The sequence below is a fragment of the Nannobrachium achirus genome, assembly GCF_963921795.1.
Source record: "Nannobrachium achirus genome assembly, chromosome: 6".
Lineage (NCBI taxonomy): Eukaryota > Metazoa > Chordata > Actinopteri > Myctophiformes > Myctophidae > Nannobrachium > Nannobrachium achirus.
In genome coordinates this window covers 69,104,073-69,125,152 of record NC_137815.1, presented here as the reverse complement: position 1 = coordinate 69,125,152, position 21,080 = coordinate 69,104,073, and the positions used below count along the sequence as shown (strand labels likewise).

The 21,080-nt window shown below is 41.1% G+C and overlaps 1 protein-coding gene across 2 annotated transcripts in view; it reads right to left on the bottom strand.

Moving 5' to 3' along the window:
• The window catches only part of sdc4 (syndecan 4), a 50,392-nt gene extending 37,106 nt beyond the window's left edge, over positions 1-13,286 (bottom strand). For both annotated transcript variants that reach the window (XM_080728476.1, XM_080728477.1), the window contains exon 1: positions 12,987-13,286. In XM_080728476.1, the coding sequence (XP_080584602.1) occupies positions 12,987-13,043 (57 nt within the window). In that variant the 5' untranslated portion in view covers positions 13,044-13,286. The remainder of the gene's footprint in view (positions 1-12,986) is intronic.
• Between the last annotated feature and the right edge of the window lie 7,794 nt (positions 13,287-21,080).

The following is a 21,080-nucleotide window of genomic DNA, read 5'->3' as shown; positions in this document are numbered from 1 at the left end:
CTAGACTATCTGGGTTCCTTTTGAGAGTTAATTCTGCCATGAATCCCTCTGTATTAACGATTAAACAGGATTTTTTACAAGGCTCCCTCAATTGTATCACGATATATACCATACCTCTGAAAAGGTATATCATGAAGACATTGAAAGTCTCAACGTTAATTATCACCATATCGCCCACCCCTACTTTCAACCTGGATTTCTATTTTGGGCACGGAAAGGCAAAGTAAAAAAAAAAAAGAAGAAAAAAAGCAGATCTACAAGCTATCATGATGTGTGGTGAACCTGTAGACTGGCTATTTTCACAAGACGCGATCGTACGACAAAGTAGAAAACAGTGTGCTTGAGAGTGGTTCTGGAAGTGCACGCTCGCTCCCTTTTCCATGTCTCACACCGCAATCTTCTGTCCCGAGCCTTTGATGTCATTCCCTCGGGGACTGTATCAGGGCCTTCCATCAAAGACTTGGCAGGGCCCCCGCAGAAGACTACATTTAAGCTACTGAGTGGACGTTATCGGGGCAAGCGATCAGGATGGTTTAAAAAAAAGGACAGGAAATAATGTGGCACACAGCGAGCGGCCAAACAGGAAATCCGACAAAATGAGTGACTGCATGTATCCGACCGCTACGTCCCGGAGGAAAACGTTGTTAAATAATAGAGGGTGAACAACTTGGCCATTTCCACACACAGCGCAATTAAGTTTGCAACAAAAAATATATAAATTATATCCCCATATCGTCGTTGTCGGGTGAAAACCTTGTATGTCCAAAACAGTTCGTTTTGCATTATCATTTCAAAAATGATTTAACCTAGTGAAAACAGCCGATCTACAAGCACACAACGCCTCGCGGTGCGAGGCGTTGTGTGCTTGTAGATCTGCTGTTTTCACTACTTTTGTGAGACGGCCTTGTGTGATGAAGCAGGGCTTTACTTTGCGAAAGAACGTACACATTTGAAACTTGGAGATACGAGGTGTCCACCCGACAACGACGATATGACACCAGTAAACAATAACTAGTATTGCGTCATCATCCGGAATTCTGCTCAAGGAGAATGTCAAGAGTTACAATCGCAAAGTAAACCATCGCTTGGGTCCAATTTAAAGAACAAATAAATGGCCCTTTTATTTACATTCCTCACTAATTTAAATCCATTTCCTGTACGTGTGATCTCACAGGTTACAGTACAGGCCATTGTTAATAAGTTAAAGCTGTACTTTCTACAGTTCGTTAAACAGTACAGCAGCATCGATGCTAGCAAAAGCTTACACATGCAGCCAATCCCATTTCTCAACCCAGTGGCTAAACGTCCAACTCCACCTTCTGCCCGAAACGAGGTGAAAGCTGGAAATCTGCAAACGTCCAATTACTTTTCAGGATTACAATTAAAAAATAGCATAAATACATAAATCGTCAATTTTTGCTACTTTTCTGCACTATAGTTTGACAAAGTATTCATACCCCATTACTTGAAATAATAATAATAATTAAAAAAAAAGAATACATCAACCATATACTGTACAGGTCCTTTTGAGTAACTGGCATTACAGACACATTCAATTTAGTACATTGAATATCGTCCAAGTTTCAAATTTGTACTTTTTTTTGCAAAGTAAAGCCCTGCTTCATCATCCAAGGCCATCGCACAAAAGTAGTGAAAACAGCTGATCTACAAGCACACAACGCCTCGCTTGTAGATCAGCTGTTTTCACTAGTTTTAAGAATGATAAATACAAAACAAACGGCTTTGGACATAGTACAAGGTTTCCACCCAACAACAACGATTATGTAGTCCATTTTGGTGTGCTCTTTTTTTTGTAACTGATTAAACGAGTACACTCGAGCCCAAGCATTTTGACTTTGATGCAAAAGTAAACACCACAAGTAAAAGGATTACTGATTCAATACAGAAACGGGTCTTTTGTTAAAAACTACAAAGCATGTCAGTCTTGCTTGGCCGGCCCAACCCCGTCGCTCTCCATACTTTTTGTCAACAACTTCAAATGGCACGGTGTGACTCAGGCCTGACCGCTTTACGGGGCTGTCTGGGGTGTCGGTCCCAATCACTGGCCTGTCTGGGGTGTCGCTCAGGATCTGCTCAACTGGTCACATCAAAGCCAGTAACACCATAAAAAACAAAAAAAGGTTACGCACGTAGTTATTCTTTCGACAAGAGACTTGGCTGTTCAGCACACAGCTGGTACCCAAATGAAGTCAGCCTAAACGAATGCAAAACAACAAAGAATGACTCTGTTTTAATTGCTTTTGCAATCAATCTTTAAAGGAAACCCCCCCATGTGTTGTGATGTGCATTCCAGTCAATTGTTGATGACAGTCGTCGTAGTCGTATTTGAATGACAATATTACCAGTGAGACGGGCATAAAAGGGATGTGGTTCCCCTGACATCACAGTGATGTCAGAGGGGCAAACCCACAGACCGTCAAAAAGCATACAGACGGACAAACTCGGATACGATGTGCCGGTGCTCATGAATGTGTTGGGCTCATTAAAAAGAAGAGTCTGTCATCATCGACGTGCTGCAAGCTATAACAAATCTAGCCTGGCCGTGATGGTTTACGTCAACATCATCTTGAGCCAGGATGATACCTGACAATTAAAACTTGTAGTAGTTATTTTTATGCCGGTTAACCACTTAAAAACCATATACACTTTATTCACACGGTGTCCCCCAGTGATCTATCCTTGGTCTCCTACTTTGTTCCCTCTACACCAGTGTTTCTCAAACTTTCAAATGTCAAGGTCTCCCCTTAACTCTGACAGTGTACAAATGGAACCAAATGGACCCATTTGGTTCCATTTGTACACTGTCAGAGTTACACACTATACGGGTCAACTTAGAACCCCCTAAAGGAACCCACATTCGCTGGAATCCACTTTGAGAACCACTGCTCTACACCAAATCATTTTGTTGAAAATATCAGATTTACAAATCACAACATGTCGCAGCATTGAGATAACACGGTCAGCCTCCTTTCAATACTGTGGCCAAGAAGAAAGACATCCGTCAGTCTCATACACTTATATTTGCAAGCGTTATGTCCGCTATTAAGTGTTGGACGATTTCATTAAGCCCGTACAACAAATCGTGAAAATAGTCCTTCTACAAGCTCACAACGTGTTGCATTGCGAAGATTTAGATCTGATGCATCTGATATGTTGAATTATATGCGGCTGAAGTGCTTAATGCATGCTGGGACACAGTAATGAAGTAACCTGATAAAGACATACACATTGTGACATGATGTCATTTCCATGGAGCATACCATTATCTACAGAACCATGTAGCTGTTAAAGGTAATCCCATGGCCAATATTCTTGTGTATGCAATAATACAATTAAATGATAACTACAAAAAATAAAATAATCAGATTTCTTGTTTGCGAGTAAAAATGTACACCAAAAAGCTACCCAGCATGGATCCCAGACAAATCTAGTTGAATTTGGTTAAGCGCCAAGATATCATTCTCCTGTCCGTTAACATAATGCTGATGGACAGGCCTGACAAAAGAAATGGCTACACTGGTGTTTGACTATAGCTATTCATCCTTGTGTCTCTGGTTTGAAACCAAGTAACACCTCGATTTCTTCACAAACATGTTGTTATCCAGTATAGGGATGGGACGATATAAAAAAATGTCACATCACGATCATAGTGTCAAAAGAAAATCACGTTTTACGATATTATCGCGATCAGAATCCATTATCCTTGTGCAAAACATTTGCCCAAAAATAGCCGATCTAGATGTAGATCGGCTATTTTTTGGCAAAGACATTTGATGGAGTGAAAAAAAAAAGTACCGTTTACGAGGGTTTAAGAGGTAAAGGATATGCAGCTCGGCAAATAAAAGCTGAATTGATCCCAGTGCATGACGGAGGACGATATCACGCTAAATTAAATCTCCGCGATACGATTACCGTGAGTGTTTTTTATCACGATAAACGATTATATCGCGTATCGTCCTATCCCTAATCCAGTAATATCATTGTGCTGACACCCCCTGGTTGGATCATGACTACATCATCTGGGACAGACATGTCCGATTAGTTTATTTATAGGATCTCAATATGACACAAATTTCACAATCAACATGAAAATACACAATCGTGGCTTGACACTGACAGCTATACTTGCGTCGTGCTTGCCTTGCTGTGTGCATTTCTCAAAATGTGTTTGAAGACCTGGAAGTTGACCAAATTACTATTCCTCATGCAAAAGGAATGCAGGAACGGTGGCCCACCCTCGTGTGTGGACCTCACCTCACATGCACTGCACTAGAGACATGATGTGCAGACTAGTGGAGTTGTGCAATGTCCACGCACCCCCATGCAGAGACAAGTGTCCTCGCTTACGCTTTACACACATGTATGGGCATGATGTGCACACGATGCACTACTCCACAGTAAAATGATCCTCTGTACTTTCTGACTCTCAGACCTGTAGGGTTCATTTGGTTCCTAAGTACCCGTCATTTACGTGCAGTCCATATACATTTGGAACACTCCCAAGTTATAAATAGTCAAAATAGATTAATTAACACTGAGTGTGCATTAGTATCGCGGAGATTTAATTTATCGTGAAATCGTCCTCCGTCATGCACTGGGATCAATTCACCTTTATTTGTCAAGCTGCATATACATTACCATTTAAACCCTCTATTGGTAAAATGTACATATAATATACATACTTGATACAATCTTTTTCCACTCTCTACCAAATCGCTTTGACAAAAAATAGACCATCTACAAGCTCGCAACGTGTTGCGAGCTTGTAGATCTGCCATTTTTTGGCAAACGTTCCGCCCCAGGATAATGGATGTTGTTTGATTATCGCGCCAATATCGTAAATCGCAATTTCTTTGGTCACGATCGAATCGTGATATGAAATGATCATATCGTCCCATCCCAAGAGTACATGTACCGTAGGACACAAAAGAGCTAGTGTACAGTTGCACAAAGGGAACTGCTCATTCCACACAAAAGTCTCTGTTGACTTAGTGGCTGTCTGAGACAGGTGGTGTGTACGTGTGTGTGTTATCACCGAGAGGTAGTGTGTAATGTGTGTGTCACATCAACGTGCCTGCCTCAAAGCAAAGCAAAAGGACCCCAATCTCTAAACTCCTCCTATGATCTTAGCAAGCAAAGAACCAGCCATCGTGTGTGTGTGTGTGTGTGTGTGTGTGTGTGTGTGTGTGTGTGTGTGTGTGTGTGTGTGTGTGTGTGTGTGTGTGTGTGTGTGTGTCACGGTGTGGCCTCAGGTGGTCAGGGTTGGGGTCAATCTGGTTCCAAGTCAGGAAGTTCACATAAGTTTCATCAGGTCTCTAAAGCAAAATAAATAAGCAGGCATAACTGTACTTATTTATATTTGGTCAGGTGTCTGACTCTCACCGGTAGTAATCTCTCAGGAACAGACTCTCTGATGAGAGAAAAGGAACTACTTTGACGATGGCTTTTTCCAGCAAATCTCTCTGTTTATACCTTCTTCTAGTGAAGTAGTTTTGTTCTTTATTATTGGTGAACATTATAAAAAAAAGGTTGTCATGTTGATTTAGAGACGTATCCCTTCAGTAAGCTAAGCTGGCCACTGCCTTGTGTTGACTAACTCCCTCCCTAGGAGGAGGACACGCGTCGGACAGCGAAAAGCAGAGAGAGAAAGAGAATGAATGGGAGGAGGATCCCTGATGTACAACTAGGATCATCACATGCTGCCCTCGTGTTTCATGGCTCTGGGTTGTACACTGTACGGTCATGCCTCTTGGCAGAGATTGGTGCTCAATTAAGTGCACCTTTACAGTTTTAAATGATGTTCGAATAGATGCCTGTTGAATGAAAATCGTAATTATTCTGATATTTGGGGCCAGCCTCACCAATTGAGATGGTTAATGCAAATGGTTCCTAGAAATGATCTCAACACATGAACAATCCCCCTCATTGACCGGGCTTCACAATCATTCATCATGTGTCATTGTATGCATTGCTGCACCTGTAGTTTGCACAATTAACCATGAATGGAATACACATTTGATTTACAACAGTGTAGTTGAGAATAGTTAGCCTAACCAGACAAAAAAAAATGCATTCCCAAAACCAGTGTAACTAATGATCGAGATTAGCCATTCTTGTAGCAGTCGTCCTCCATTCTGTGACACTGCACAGACCCATGCTGGCAAACTGCTGTGCTGAGACTACTAAAATAAGCCATTGTAGCTTAGGTTACCCTATAATATGTAAAGTGTGCAACAAACCGCTGGATGTAAGAGAAAATGGCCTACAATTATGAGCATACAGCATGCAAACTTCACTCAAAACCAAGAAGTTGTTGTTGTGACACAGACAAGTCTCAGTACTAGCTTAGATGCAAAGGAGACTTTGCAACTAGGAAAGGTACCAACAGAAAAATAGAATAAATGTCCATCGATATACAATACTGTAGGTATATTAGGTCAGCAACTCCAGTTGAAAGAAAAACATTCCCTAAGCTTTAAACAACCACTACATGGGGGCCTTGTAGTAGCTCATACTCCGGCCTGGCTCGCAGCCTGGAACCAGAGCATCTGACAAGTATGACAAGGCAGCCAGAGGCAGAAGAAGAGGCCAAGAAATATGGAGGCCACATCAAGTTACTGAGGCAAAAAAAAAAAGATAATTACACTTTTCCCAAAAGGAAACCACCACAACAAGACTCAAATTCCTTGTTCTCCTCTGTCATTCGCTGTGATTTCCACTGCTATTTACACCACAAAACCACAACAGACTTCTATCCAAGAATCTTCAGGAGAGCGTGCATGCGTGCGTGCGTGCGTGCGTGCGTGCGTGCGTGTGTGCGTGCGTGCGTGCGCGTGTGGAGATTAGTGAGCTAACCTACTGCATGCTTCTCTTAAGGCCACTTTCCCAGGCTGTTGCTGTAAATAAGAATGTGTTCTTTGTCAACTTTTGTAGATAAGAAGGCATTTGAACACATCAGCAGCACTCAGGCAGGTCAGCCGAGAACACAAATTATGCACGACATTAACTTGGACTGCTTATAGTGAAAATCTGTCCGAAGAATATTGCAGCACACTGTAAAATCCTCAGTCTTTATTTATCCATTTGTAACTCTGACAAAACAAAATTAGTAACCAATCGCATTTGTACAATTAACAATTAAATTAACAAAACATTGTACAGTGCACTGTGATCGCAATCAATTTGGATATCGTCACTGTCGGGCAGAAACCTTGTATCTACAAGTTTCAAATCTGTCAATTTTTTCGCAACGCCCTGCATCATCATCTCAGCAGATCTACAAGCACACAACGGGCGGTGTGTGCTTGTAGATCGGCTGTTTTCACTAGTTTAAATCATTTTTAAAAAGGATAAATACAAAACAAACGGTTTTGGACATACAAGGTTTCCACCCGACAACGACGATACGAAGCATTGTGCCAAGCACGGTCCTAGTACTTTCTCAGGCCTGCTTTAGGCACCGCATACATTCATGTTGGCTACCTCCAACTGCCAGAATATGTAGTGGTTGAATAGATATGAGGGGAGGGGAGGGGAGGGGGGGGAATCAAATAACTCCTCTCCAGCACAAGCAGGAAGGACAAAAAGCCTCCCTTCCTTGTGCCAACATTCCATGGTCCAAAGGGATTTTATAGACCAGCGGACAGCAATGCAGGAACCATTATTACATCCTAGTGACACCATTTATCATGCTCTCTTTTTCTCTCCGTCCCTCCCCTCTCTACGCGTTCTTTCATCGCACAGGCATTCAATTCACCCATCATGCAAAAAAAGAAAAACTTCCTTAAAAAAAAAGAAGGGGGCAAGGGGGGGAAAAACTGGCTCATTCTGGTGCAAATGATCGGGGGGCTAAATTGAAAACCGGCTACATTCCAACGAGACATAACAAATGGACTCGGCTGCAGCCAGAGGCCCCGAAAGGCAACGGAGGCAACAAGCTGGGATTTTTTTTTAGATCTGGTTGGTTGTGTGACATGGATTAACTCTGGGGGCAAAAACCACATCCCAGATTCGGTTTTCTTGCCCCGATTTAAAAATAAAAATAAATCACTACAAGACATCGTCTCTTAAAACCAGGAGCTAATCTCAAAGAAAGGCTTTTTAAAAAGAAAAACATATTTGAATTCATTGAGGACAAAATAAGATATAAATGCATAGGGTCAAAACGTGTAACGTAGATCTGTTCCCAATCCCTAACAACAGGACATAAAAACACATCTGGTTGGGGTCAACAACAAAAACACACACACACACACATACACACACCAACATGAAAACACAACATTACACCAAAGATAGGTTATTAAACCTTAAAAATCTAAATCTCAGCCTACTGTACAGGAGTTGCTTACATTCTCAAACTCAAATTAAACCCATCCCCAGTTCTGCGTGGGCTCTTATTTGTACATAACCTTGATGTTTTCACATATTATGCTGTGACCATGTATTAAGACCAAGACTGTTTGGCCTGGTTGATCTATGACAACATGATAAGACCGTCTATGCTGTTTGGCTCAGAAGGTCTTGTGATATCAAAAAGAGTTGCCGTGATACAATCTGCCCAACCACACAAAGTCATTGGTTAATAAATTTAAGTCAACAGTCAGTGGGCAATTTACATTGCAAAAAGGACTTGCAAATATTCAGTCAGGAAAACAAATAAAAGATGGATTATAAAAGTTTCCTCATCTCACCTGAGATTGGGGGTTGAGTTTGCTAGCGTTCTAATTCTAAACCCCTTCATGTTTTATCACTAAGAAAGTCTAAAGGCTACATAAGCCTACAGGAAATGATATGGTTCTTGGCAGGCCTATAGTACCAACCACATCAAACAGCTTGGCAGCTAAAAAGACGTACGCTACCCAAACACAATGCATTCCAATCATGATTCTTGCTCCGAAAAAAAGCCCCAGTCAGAGTTTCGTCTCGAGACTTTTCCTATTGTCTGACAGCGGGACATTGTATCGATTAGCTCGGCGCTCCAATCCCACATTCCATTAATGACCTCTGTGGGAAGAGAGAAGAAAGGAAGAGCGGGAGGTGGAGGGATTGTCATAGTTTGGGGCTAAGTAATCATCAAAGGAAAAGGGAAGGGGGGAGAGAAAAACCATCAAGCCTATCCAGCAACTTATAAGGAAGAACTAGACATGACGACGGAGACAGAGAGTGAAAACTAATAGGCTATATACTTTAGAGAGTATACAAAATACAAAGCTAATGCACCGAAAGCCCTTTTTTTAGGTATTGGTGTGAGAACAGTTGAAGCACAAGAAGCTGAGCTCAGCCAGCAGGGGAAAAAAGGAGCGGGTCTCTTTATGAAAAGGACCCAAGGCCCATTGAGATCCCTCCAAGTGTGCAAAATCCCCAAGAGGGCCAGTCAAGGTCACCAGAGGTCACATTCCACTAGGGGAATGCAAAAAGAGAGAGAGAGAGAGAGAGAGAGAGAGAGAGAGAGAGAGAGAGAGAGAGAGAGAGAGAGAGAGAGATGAGAGAAGATGAGAATGAGGGAGGAGAGTGAGCAAGCAGAACCTGCAAAGCTTTGAGGAATGTAGCATATCGTCACTGTCTGGCAGAAAACTTGTATCTCCAAGTTTCAAATGTGTTAATTTTTCCGCAAAGCAAAGCCCTGCTTCATCATACAAGGACGTCGCACAAAAGTAGTGAAAACAGCTGATCTTCAAGCACACAACACCGGTGCGGCGTGTGTGTGTGTATACCACCCTGGCGACAAACACAGCAAGTTACGTTCAAAACGTCCACGTTTCAACCGGTGGAAGCTTAGTTTACCAATCATGGGAAATTCCAACGTGTTGTTGCATGACACACAGAAACGCATGACTGTCACACAGCCACGGGAGGGTTATCTTAACGAATAACCAGAGGGACTTGATCAACAGACCAGCAAAGACTGGGACTGTTTTCAACAGCTCCTTATACCTTGTGTGAGACGTGTGTACTTTGCACATGTACAACGACGTGAAATATTTCAGAAATCTACCACACAAGTGACAAGAAGACTTCTGTTATTAACAGCACAAGCCATGATTATCGTATTGACGTTAAATAGTCGTCATTTCATTTCTAATAATCCACCAAAGCTTCAATGTTGTGTTGTGTGTGCTCTGTGCTGTGGTGGGCATGATGGTTTCACTGCTAATGATGAAACACAAACACATTCCATTTTGAGATTAGTACAATAACAGTGCCCTTTATGTAAGTAGCCTGAGAAGATTCCACTGGAACTGCAAGGGGGTTGTTTATGTTTACATTAGTATCCTAAAAAAAAGCACAAACTTGAAAATCTCATACCTGAAGTTCAGATGAATAGCCACATTAAGCCATAGCCTAGTTATTAGCGGAACAAAGCACTTGATCCTAACACATAGCCTAACCTTGTGGCTTTTTTTGTGATATTGCATTCCTCATTCAGGCCAAGGACTAATTGTTAAGATGTGGGACACTGAAAATAAACAGCAGAGAAGAAAGCTAACGGAGTATGGATGGAGTTAGAACTAACTTTCATAACAAAACACTGTAAAGTCAATGTGTACTTATTCACACAACCCTGTCACTCGACAAGAATGTCATATTTTTTTCCAACAGAAAAAAAAACAAACTTGTTGACAGTACAAACCAAGCCTTAGGCTAATGTTTTACTTCAGATGACAGCTGACAAGAGGGTGACTGATTGAAGAAACTGGTTATAGCCATCAGCCAGGAGGCTAACTCAAGTTTGATTTTTCAAAAGGAATTATACTAAATCTGGGTGATCGTCTTAATCTATTGATCTGGCAACGATAACACAATGTCAACACTAATCTTAGAAATGAATGAACTCATCAGAGCACCTTGAAGAAGCCACACGCTTAAAACTAAACTACCTGTAACATCAGTGTACTAGTATTCCATCATTTCACATTATGACATGTATGTGTCTAACAAATAGCTTAATTCACTATACAAGGCACTTTTAAGTTGACAACATTTATAAAACATTGAATAACGGGAGTATTTGAACCATGGCTGTATACCAGTTGGTATCATATTTGCACGTATTCAAAGTCGTCAACCTTGAAAAGGAGGGCAACTCAAATGCTTGGTGGCGCAGGCCGGGCTGTGCACAAATCTGAAAGTCACACGAGTGGCCGGTAAAGTCAGTATCTACGAGGGCCACAGTGCTATGCAGATTATCACCCCACCACACCAGTTCTACAGTGACTGCTGCTCCCTCCCCCCACTGACTGAGTGTGTGAGTGAAAGACTGGGTGGGTGGCATATCCCCTACCATCAGATTTCAGCTGTCCCACCCACATATCCACCCCCCAACACACAACAAAAACAACAATCACATGGCTATTCTTTCCTTGGGGACAGGGACGAATGCTTAGCAAATGTGTCAGGTGATCTTTTTTCTTTGGGAGGGGGGGACAACTTCATCGTGTCACCAAGGAACACACACACACACACACACACACACACACACACACACACACACACACACACACACACACACACACACACACACACACACACACACACACACACACACACACACACACACACACACACACACACACACCAGCAGAGATACACCAGCAGAGATTTTTAAGTGTCAAACCTGTATAGTGAGTTAAGTATAAACAAAATGTTTAAGGACATGTTAGGAGTTGAGCATTCAACTGCTAACAAATGACTTTCCTCTCCCACAAAAAAGCCAGAAATCATTACCTAGCCCAGTCATGGTCAACCAACCTTCATACATCCATTCACAAATCCAAAACCACACGATAGGTTTAAATTAAAACTGAATCAAACATCACACTTCACACAACTTGTCAAGACAGGGCAGAGAAAACTCTACATAATTACACGCCACAAAACAAGTGACAAAAGAGGCCCCTTACTAGCCTACTTCTCTTTAAGGACACTGGGAATGTTTTGGTGTTAAGCCAATCCTTTCTTTCATCTTTCATTCTCATAAAACGTATGTTTTACTGTTGATCACAAGGAGTCATGCAAGTAAAAGAAAGGGAAACTTCAAAGATAAGGCCAAAGTATGAGCAGAATGGCTGACTGACTGGTGGCCACCTACCACCACCCCATATAGGGCCCCATCCAGGATAATAGCAGCCAGCTATATGGATGCCCCCCTCACCCTCACCCTACACAAGCCAGGGGTGGAAAGTAACCAAGTACGTTTACTTTAAGTACTGTACTTAAGTACACACTTGAGGTATTTTTACTTTACTTGAGTATTTCCATTTTCCAATACCTTTACTTCTACTCCACTACATCACCTAGGAAGATATTGTATGTACTTTTACTCCACCACAATTATTTGACAACTGTAGTTACATCGTAGATTTTTATTATTAGCGAGCTTATAGATCGGCTATTTTCAATAGATCTGTATACAATTGAAAACTGGTCAATTCTCCACAATGACTACTTTCTACAAATTATGCTTTTAAGTTTAAGTGCCTGCTGATACCAATACTTTTGTACTTTTACGCAAGTACATCTTCAATTCCAGACTTATACTTGTAACAGAGTATTTTCTACACGGCAGATATTGATACTTTTACTTATAAAGTAAAAACATTTGAGTAGCCTACTTTTCCCCAGCCCAGCACCCCACACAACTCAGCCAGGCCAAAAAGCTAGCACCGAAGCTACTAAAGGCTAGCAATCACAGTGTGGGCTCGCTTCAGTCACTGATGAATGCTTAATCCATTGTTATGTTATTAGTCTAATTGAAACTGTTCCATTAAGCGCAACACATAGGTGTTAAAACAAACACAACTTAAAAACCTCGGTGGAACGGTTAGGATGAGAGCTGCGCCTCCATGTCGGCAGTGGGAAGGAGAGGAAAGGAAGGAATATGGGGGCAAAAACAGGGATAAAACGTTAAAGAAAATGTATTTGAAGAAGACAAGCACAAAAAGAGGTGAAACGGACAAACTTACCGACTCCGAGTAAACGGACGCGAATAAGAACAAGACGAGGCAGCACAGTTTGAACATGGTTCCTCCTGGGATGCGAAAAAACAAATCTCTAAACTGCCTTGGAATTGAAAAATAATAAAATTGAGACAGAAGAACCGTCGAACGTAGGAAACGTTAATAAAAGTTGTTTCTCAAATCCTTTTTTGTCCTTCTCGTTGTTGAAGTCCCCGGTGGTTCAGAGATATAGTTCCAGAAAGAAAAAAAGCGAAAAACTTGACGTTGCGTCCAACCTTTTTTATCTTGTCGTTGCGTAACGCGCGCTGTTACTGATCAACTAGTAAACTGAGCGCTGCCACATTGATCACCTCTTTAATATATTTTGGACTCACTCCGCGTCTCTAGTCTCCGCCCCCCGCTATGACCCCCCCGCGCAGCACGCGGACCAATCAGAGGGCTCCGCTGCTGTGGGGGCCGCGTCTACCGCACGGTTTACGGTAAAACCCCGAACCCGTGTTGTTCAGGAGTGTCACACCAAATTCCCGGGCCCTGGGTACAAGCATATAGAGTTATAATAAGCTTCACCCCCAAAATGACTTTTTTTCTATTGATTAGTCACGCCATGGAGACTTGAGTTCAATAATATTTTTTATAGCCAGCTATTTGTTGCATTCCTAGGACCAAAAAATGTATTATAGTAAATTTACCCCCGTTGATTCTGAATGGGGACCTTTGATTGATTGATTGATTGATTGATTGATTGATTGATTGATTGATTGATTGATTGATTGATTGAAGAAGAAGAAGACTTTATTAGAAGTTTGCATAGGAACCCAAATGCATGGGCCCGAATGGGGACCCAAATACAAGGTCCTCGATGGGGATCCAAATGCATTTGGGTGAGAATCAATGGGGGTAAATTTACTTGACACTTGCCCCTAAATTTACCCACATTGATTCTGACCTAAATGCATTTGGATCCCCATCCAGGCCCATGCATTTGGGTCCCCATTGATTGATTGATTGATTGATTGATTGATTGATTGATTGATTGAAGACTTTATTAGAAGTTTGCGTAGGAAAAGGTACAGTTTCATGACGGTACAGTTCACTGGTACAAGGTCTACTAAAAGGAGATCCATGAAAAGACTAAGCTTATTTCCACAGGAAACCATTTAAGTATCTCATATAACATTGAATGACAGACGAATAGAACACAGTACTATGCAGTAGATATGTAAAGAAAAGAAAAATGAGAGAACAAAAAAAGAGTCTAAACAGTAAGTAAGTAAGTACAAATCCAGAATCAATGGGGGTAAATTTACTATAAATCATTATTTTATTGTCTTAGCGACGAATACAAAAAAATATCATTGGCATGACTAATCAATAGAGAAAAAGTCATGTTGGGGGTGAACTACTCCTTTAACAATTGAAAAATAGCAGATATACAAGCTTGTAGATAAGCTTGTAGATATGCTATTTTTTTATTTATTTCTTAAAAATCGTGAACATGCGTGCAAGTCTTTGAATATTGTAAATCCTTCTAAAAAAATGTTTCTATGTCAGTGGAGCACAAACCTTTTCATAAGGACCTCCAAAATGTTACATATTTGGCCACGGACCCTCCTCCCCCCCCACATCTCAAAATATTTAGTTCCAGGGACCCCCCAGAAGCAACATTTTAGAGTTAAAAACTTTGCTTACAAAATACATATATTAAAAGATTTGCACATATTTAAAAGACTTCAAAAATAGCAGATCTTACAGTATACCTGATATTTTTCAATAGATAAAGTATAAAATATTTTAGGCCCCTCCACCTTGGGCCCCAGTAACTCAGTCCCACTTCCCCCCCTTGTGACGCTCCTGTTCTACATTCAACAGGTTGTTGACGCCCCTTTTCCTTTCCTTTCTCCCTACTGACCTAGCTCTGGTCTAGCCCTGAAACATGACGGTCGCCGATAACATGACGTACGACCGTCATGGATGAGGATTCACCTCATTTGGAGGACGCGAATTCATTCGTGTCTACAAACTACACAAACTTTCACATTTCACAAACAAAGTGCTTAATAAAGTCAGAACCCATTGTACATCTTGACCGGCGTTGTATAAATCTTGGCCGGCATTGTGTTCTTTAATAAGAAGCCTTTTTATCCGATATTGTTCTGTTTTCCCATGTATTTCCGGACCAATTTTTGCAAGGTCACGCCCACATCTCAGTGTTCAATAGGCGTTGATGCACATGGGGAACGCCAGGAAATGCATGGAAAAACAGAAACCGATCGGATAAAAAGGCTTCTTAAAGAACACAATGCCGGCCAAGATTTACAATGGTTTGTGACTTTATTAAGCACTTTGTTTATGACATTTGAGTGTTTGTGTAGTTTGTAGACGCGAATGAATTCGCGTCCTCCAACCGAGGTGAATCCTCATCCATGACGGTCGTATTACTGAACATTACTGAACTCCTTCTAGACCAGAGCTACTTTCTCCCTACCGCTCGGTTACATGGAAAGTGGTGTCATATCGAATGGAGTTGTGTTTTCTAGTATAATCTAGTATTTTAATCACCCAGTGGTCATCAATATTAGCCTCGCGTTGCCAGACTCTATCACACTGCGCCGCGAGCAATTTTATTGAGAGTCAGTAGCCTACTTTACAGACCCTGGTCTGTAATTTAGGAGATACATTACATTAGCCCTCAAATAAATCAAAACAACAAACAATATTTTCCATGTCCCCCATGTTGATATTGTATGTAGTGTTTATTTTAGATTGTTATGTAAAATAGCAGGGCTACTATAGGCACATATATTTTTCCCCCGATGTTATATTCATGTAAAATAAATGATTTGGCGTGGGCTTGGGCTGTGCTGTTGCTGACTGTGTATAGCCTACTGTATTATTACATAACTATTAGACACTTAGGCCTATCATAAGTAGCTGGCCTGTACACAATCAGCTAATTAGATCGCAATTTGAAATCAAATTGTTTTACTACATGATAACAGACAGAAACATATTGCTGTGTTGATCAGACCGATCAGAATCAGATAGCCTGAGTGCAAGTTTTCCAAAGCTAACTAATCTAATAGCCCCCCTGTATTTCTACCCCCAGGTTATTATGTTCTGCTCATGTTTAGAAAGACATTACGCTAAAACCGGGAATTCCATTCCTACGGCCCGGGGGTCTATGCTTGCTGTTTCATGGAAATTTTTGTCTGACTGACGTCATCTTCCGGTAACTGCTTTTGGTTTGCTTTGCAGAGGGGAGGAGGGACTCGGGAGGAGGAGGAGGAGGGAGCATGAGTGACTCAAAAGAGAGAGACTTTCCAATTCACTTTTCTAATGCATTTCCCAAGAATGTTGCAGCATTTCGTTTTTCCTTTTATGTTTTATGATGATTTTGTCATTGCTCTTTATCTGTCCTATTATGGTCAATAAGTTATTTCTCAAAAGTGTTACAAAATATTAACAATATCTTTGATTGATTGATTTGATTGAAGACTTTATTAGACGTTTGCATAGGAAAAGGTACAGTTTCATGACGGTACAGTTCACTGGTACAAGGTCTACTAAAAGGAGATCCATGAAAAGACTAAGCTTATTTCCACAGGAAACCATTAAAGTATCTCATATAACATTGAATGACAGACGAATAGAACACAGTACTATGCAGTAGATGTAAAGAAAAATCGAACCTCTGTTCGAAGTGGAGCTGTGTGTGTGTGTGTGTGTGTGTGTGTGTGTGTGTGTGTGTGTGTGTGTGTGTGTGTGTGTGTGTGTGTGTGTGTGTGTGTGTGTGTATTGCAGTTGAAAACAGCGCCCCTCCCTTAACATGTGTGGTCATAAAAGGTACTACACCACATTCTTGAGGCTACATACAGACAGACAGACCCACATACAAACATACCTACACACACGGCCACGTATAGGGTAGCTTGTGTTCCACACAGCTCCAAAAATATATATACAAAGAAGGGGCAGGGGAGGGGAGGGTTGGGCTAGGTTAGTTTTTTTTACCAGTTGCGAACGGCTACTGCCTGCAAGTGGTTTTTCAGTCAAATCAAATCTTTGTTTCTCCCCCTTTTATATATGGATATATCTGTATCTGTCAGTCCTTGTCCCTATTTGAGCGGTGCTAACCGCTCCTACATCTGGCTTTGTCTGTTTGTCCTGCATCTGTTTGCACATTGTCCAAGCTTCACAGGACACTCAATGAAATTAACTCATGTATAATAGAACTGCTTACTTCACACTGGGTGTGATCTTTTTTGCCCATTATATCCACAACTTTCCCACGTCCCGTTGTGCATTGCGCAGAAGTTGTGCGGCAGTTTCCGGTGTCGCAGCCGAGAATGATCTACAAGCTCACAACGGTTGCAACTGCGATGCGACGTGAGCTTGTATGTCTGCTGTTAACCGGAAGTGTCCCACAGATAATGCTTAGTAAATTCTTGGGGAAACAGGTGGATAGATATCCCTGATGTCATCAGTATACGCATGCTGCTCAATTATGGAGATTCTCTGCATGACTTCTATGTCAGTCTCATGCGGCCTATGTCATCAAATCTCTATGATGTCAGTCATCTCCATATTTGGGAAAAGGAATTTAATTGCATTTTCCCATTCAAGTCAGTCGAGAAAATGAATTCACTAATACATTAATATAAATTAAACTATACAGTATATAACGTATCTCTAAACAAAATGCAAGCAGACGATTCCTGATCAAGCCGGTTGATTTGACATATGGCCCTAGTGCGAAAGAAAGAAAGAAAGAAAGAAAGAAAGAAAGAAAGATGGAAGAAAAAGTACTATATAGTCTGGTTGATAACTAAACAATAACATATGAAAAGAGTTCTGTTCATTTAATTTAGGCATATTCTGTGTGTGTGTGTGTGTGTGTGTGTGTGTGTGTGTGTGTGTGTGTGTGTGTGTGTGTGTGTGTGCGCGCGCGCGCGCGCGTGTGCGTGTGTGTGTGTGTGTGCGTGCGTGTGCGCATGCACGCGCACAATGCAAAAAGTAACTATCAGTTAAAGCAGTGTTTCTCAAACTTTTGCATGTCGAGGTCTCCCTTTAACTCTGACAGTATACAAATGGAACCAAATGGACCTGTTAGGGTCCATTTGGTTCCATTTGTATACTGTCAGAGTTACAGACTTGTACTAGTCAATTTAGACCCCTATAAAGCAGTGATTCTCAAACCTTTTTGACTGCAGTAGCCCCTTGTACTGATTTCTGAAGCCGAGTACTCCCTTCCATTTTGCTTAGAAAAATTTACAGAAAAAGTCCAGTTCCCATGCCAATATATTCAAAAAGTAAAACAGTATAATGGCAAATAAACATTGCGTTCTAACAGTTGCACTATCAAAGGAGGCTATTGATGTAATTCGGTTTCATTGACCATAACACTAAAATACATATCCCCATTTTTTTTTTTTCTTTCTCAAGTACCCCCTGCAGGACCCACTAGGACCCCTAGGGGATACACATACCCCCTTTTGAGAAACACTGCTATAAAGGAACCCACGCAGTCCCTGGAATCCACTTTGAGAACCACTGAGTTGAAGTAATCTAGTGGTGGGCGATATGGTGATAATTATCGTTGAGACGATACAATGTCTCCACGATATGGCTTTTCAGAGGTATCGTATACATCGTGATATAATTGAGGGAGCCTTGTAAAAAATCCTGTTTAATCATTAATATTCATTGCAGAATTCAATTTAAACCTATATTTTGGGTAAGGTCTCCACTTAACTCTGACAGTATACAAATGAAACCAAATGGACCCGTAAGGGTCCATTTGGTTTCATTTGTATACTGTCAGAGTTACATACCTGTAAAGTTTCATTTAGACCTCCCAAAAGGAACCCAGAGAGTCCAGTTTTTGTCAAGTAAATTGAAAAATAACCATAAAAACCAACGTGAAAAAGAATCGTGATAAAATCATCAATCGTGTATCATGATACAGCTTGGGAAAATATTGTGATATTGTATTTTTCCATATCGCCCACCTCTAGTTGCAACCCTGAGCATTTTCCCCTCTCACTACTCATTACAGAGCACAACAACTGGAATTTTCTGCTCTTTTAGTCATCTCACTGTTCCATAAAAAACACTGTGAGGAAGTAATTCACAGTCCTAGAAGACATTGTATTATTAAAGGTTGTGTATATGTAAATAACCCATATGAACAGGCATGATAAAGTCTAATATCTGTATCAATGCTGAGCTCTGATAGGATCATCATGGTTAAAGCCACCACAAATATCCATTGCCATACGACCTAAATATGGAATGTTATAAGGAAGTAAAACCAATTACAAGTGTGTGTCTAAATATAGCACACGGCCCAGACATGGCCTGGTATTGCGTATGGCAGATTAAAGATGACATCATCCAACCACTAACATGTTGCCCTGGACGACACCTGTCCTCGAAAGAGGAAGTGGGAATTTCCAGCTCTCCTTTTTTAAGTCTGATTTATACTTTGTCGCACGGTGGGCTTGTAGATCTGCTATGTTTTGGCATCATACAACACACAAAGTACGAATTGCCAGACTGTTGGGAGAAAGGAAATAACTGATAACTAGAAAGGGATTTGCCACCCAAATTCCAAAGGATTTCCCCAACTAAAGTACAAGTCAAATTGACCTGTTTGAATTTCCAAAAGGGATATGAAGGCACTTTTGCTTTTTAGACTAAATAGAAATTCATTGAGTCATCATTAGGTTTGGGTCAATAGGTTTGGACTCGAATGCTAAAACACTACAATGGTTATTTTAGTCCAGTCATCTTTAGAGCCAAAGCTCGAGTAGATTATTACAGTACAGTGGTCGTGGTCTCATACAGCTATAGATACAATACAGTGGTCTCATACAAGCTATAGACAGTAAAGTGGTCTCTTTGTACAACAGGCCAAAATTACATATATGTATACTGCCTGCACAAAACTGCTTGGTTCTTACCTCAAACTGCACAAATACATTTGCTATGACTGTACAGGGGAGGCTTGTAGGTATTCGTCTATCTAACTCATTTCAATTCACAAATATTGATGTGACAGCTCAAGGGACCATTTGGAAAATGGTGATGGTGATGGTGTCTCTTTTTTTTTTTTTTTTACCTCCCCAAAATGTTGTCTAACTTTGAATCATTAGGTATTTAGCCCCCTTCCCGATATGGCAGCATGACAAGGGTGATCCCATTGGAAACCTGAGGTTGTCTAGAATCAAATGATATCTTTATATGTGGGCTGCTTCTCCGAAAGACAGTCTCTCCGGCGTTCCAGTCAGCACTCCCGGAGGCTGTTTTTCCACTGGATCATCAAAATCTCCATATTGGAGGTAAACTAGAAGAATTTAAGGGGGGTGCACGTGGACCCCTCCTAGGTCCTCTAGTTATACCTACACACTAAATGTAGCACTGTGTATCTGTGGTGAAAGATGATGTCTTCCGAATCAGAATTGGAAACCTTATTACAAAATACAAGGTTCATACAAATGTATTTTCTTGGTGTCTGGTGCTGGTGCTGTAACAATTCATGTGACATACATGACTCACATTAGTGCAAAATCTGAACTTCAGACAATAGACTACAGTAAATTCCACCATGTAATATTGAGGCACTGTAGGAGTATATTCCCAGGGTAACAGTTGTGATTATGAGTGAGTGTACAGCACTAAAGACACAGTATACATTTTGTGATACAATAAAATATGCTTACAGGTAACTATAGCTAGGCAGACCTGTGAAACACAAAGCAATACAGCAAAAAGTACCTGCAGGTAATTGTATCGTTTGAGATTTGTGGAAGATTAGCAGCTGTCTAAACAGTCATTACACTATGAAGGAGATAACATATAGGCAAGTTCCCCTTTCAGCAGGGGAAGGAGGGAACATAGTTGCTTGCGTGTGCGTTCGTTTGTGCGTGTGTGCTGGCATTTGTACGTACAGTGAACGGAACGGAATTATGGCTTCAAATTCCTGCTGAGGGAAACTGTAGTGAAAATCCATTGACTAGAAAAAGTGAAGTGACCGAATGCAGAGTCATTGTCACTGACTGGACTGTAGGGGAAGTGTAATTGTACCCAGGGCCGGCAAAT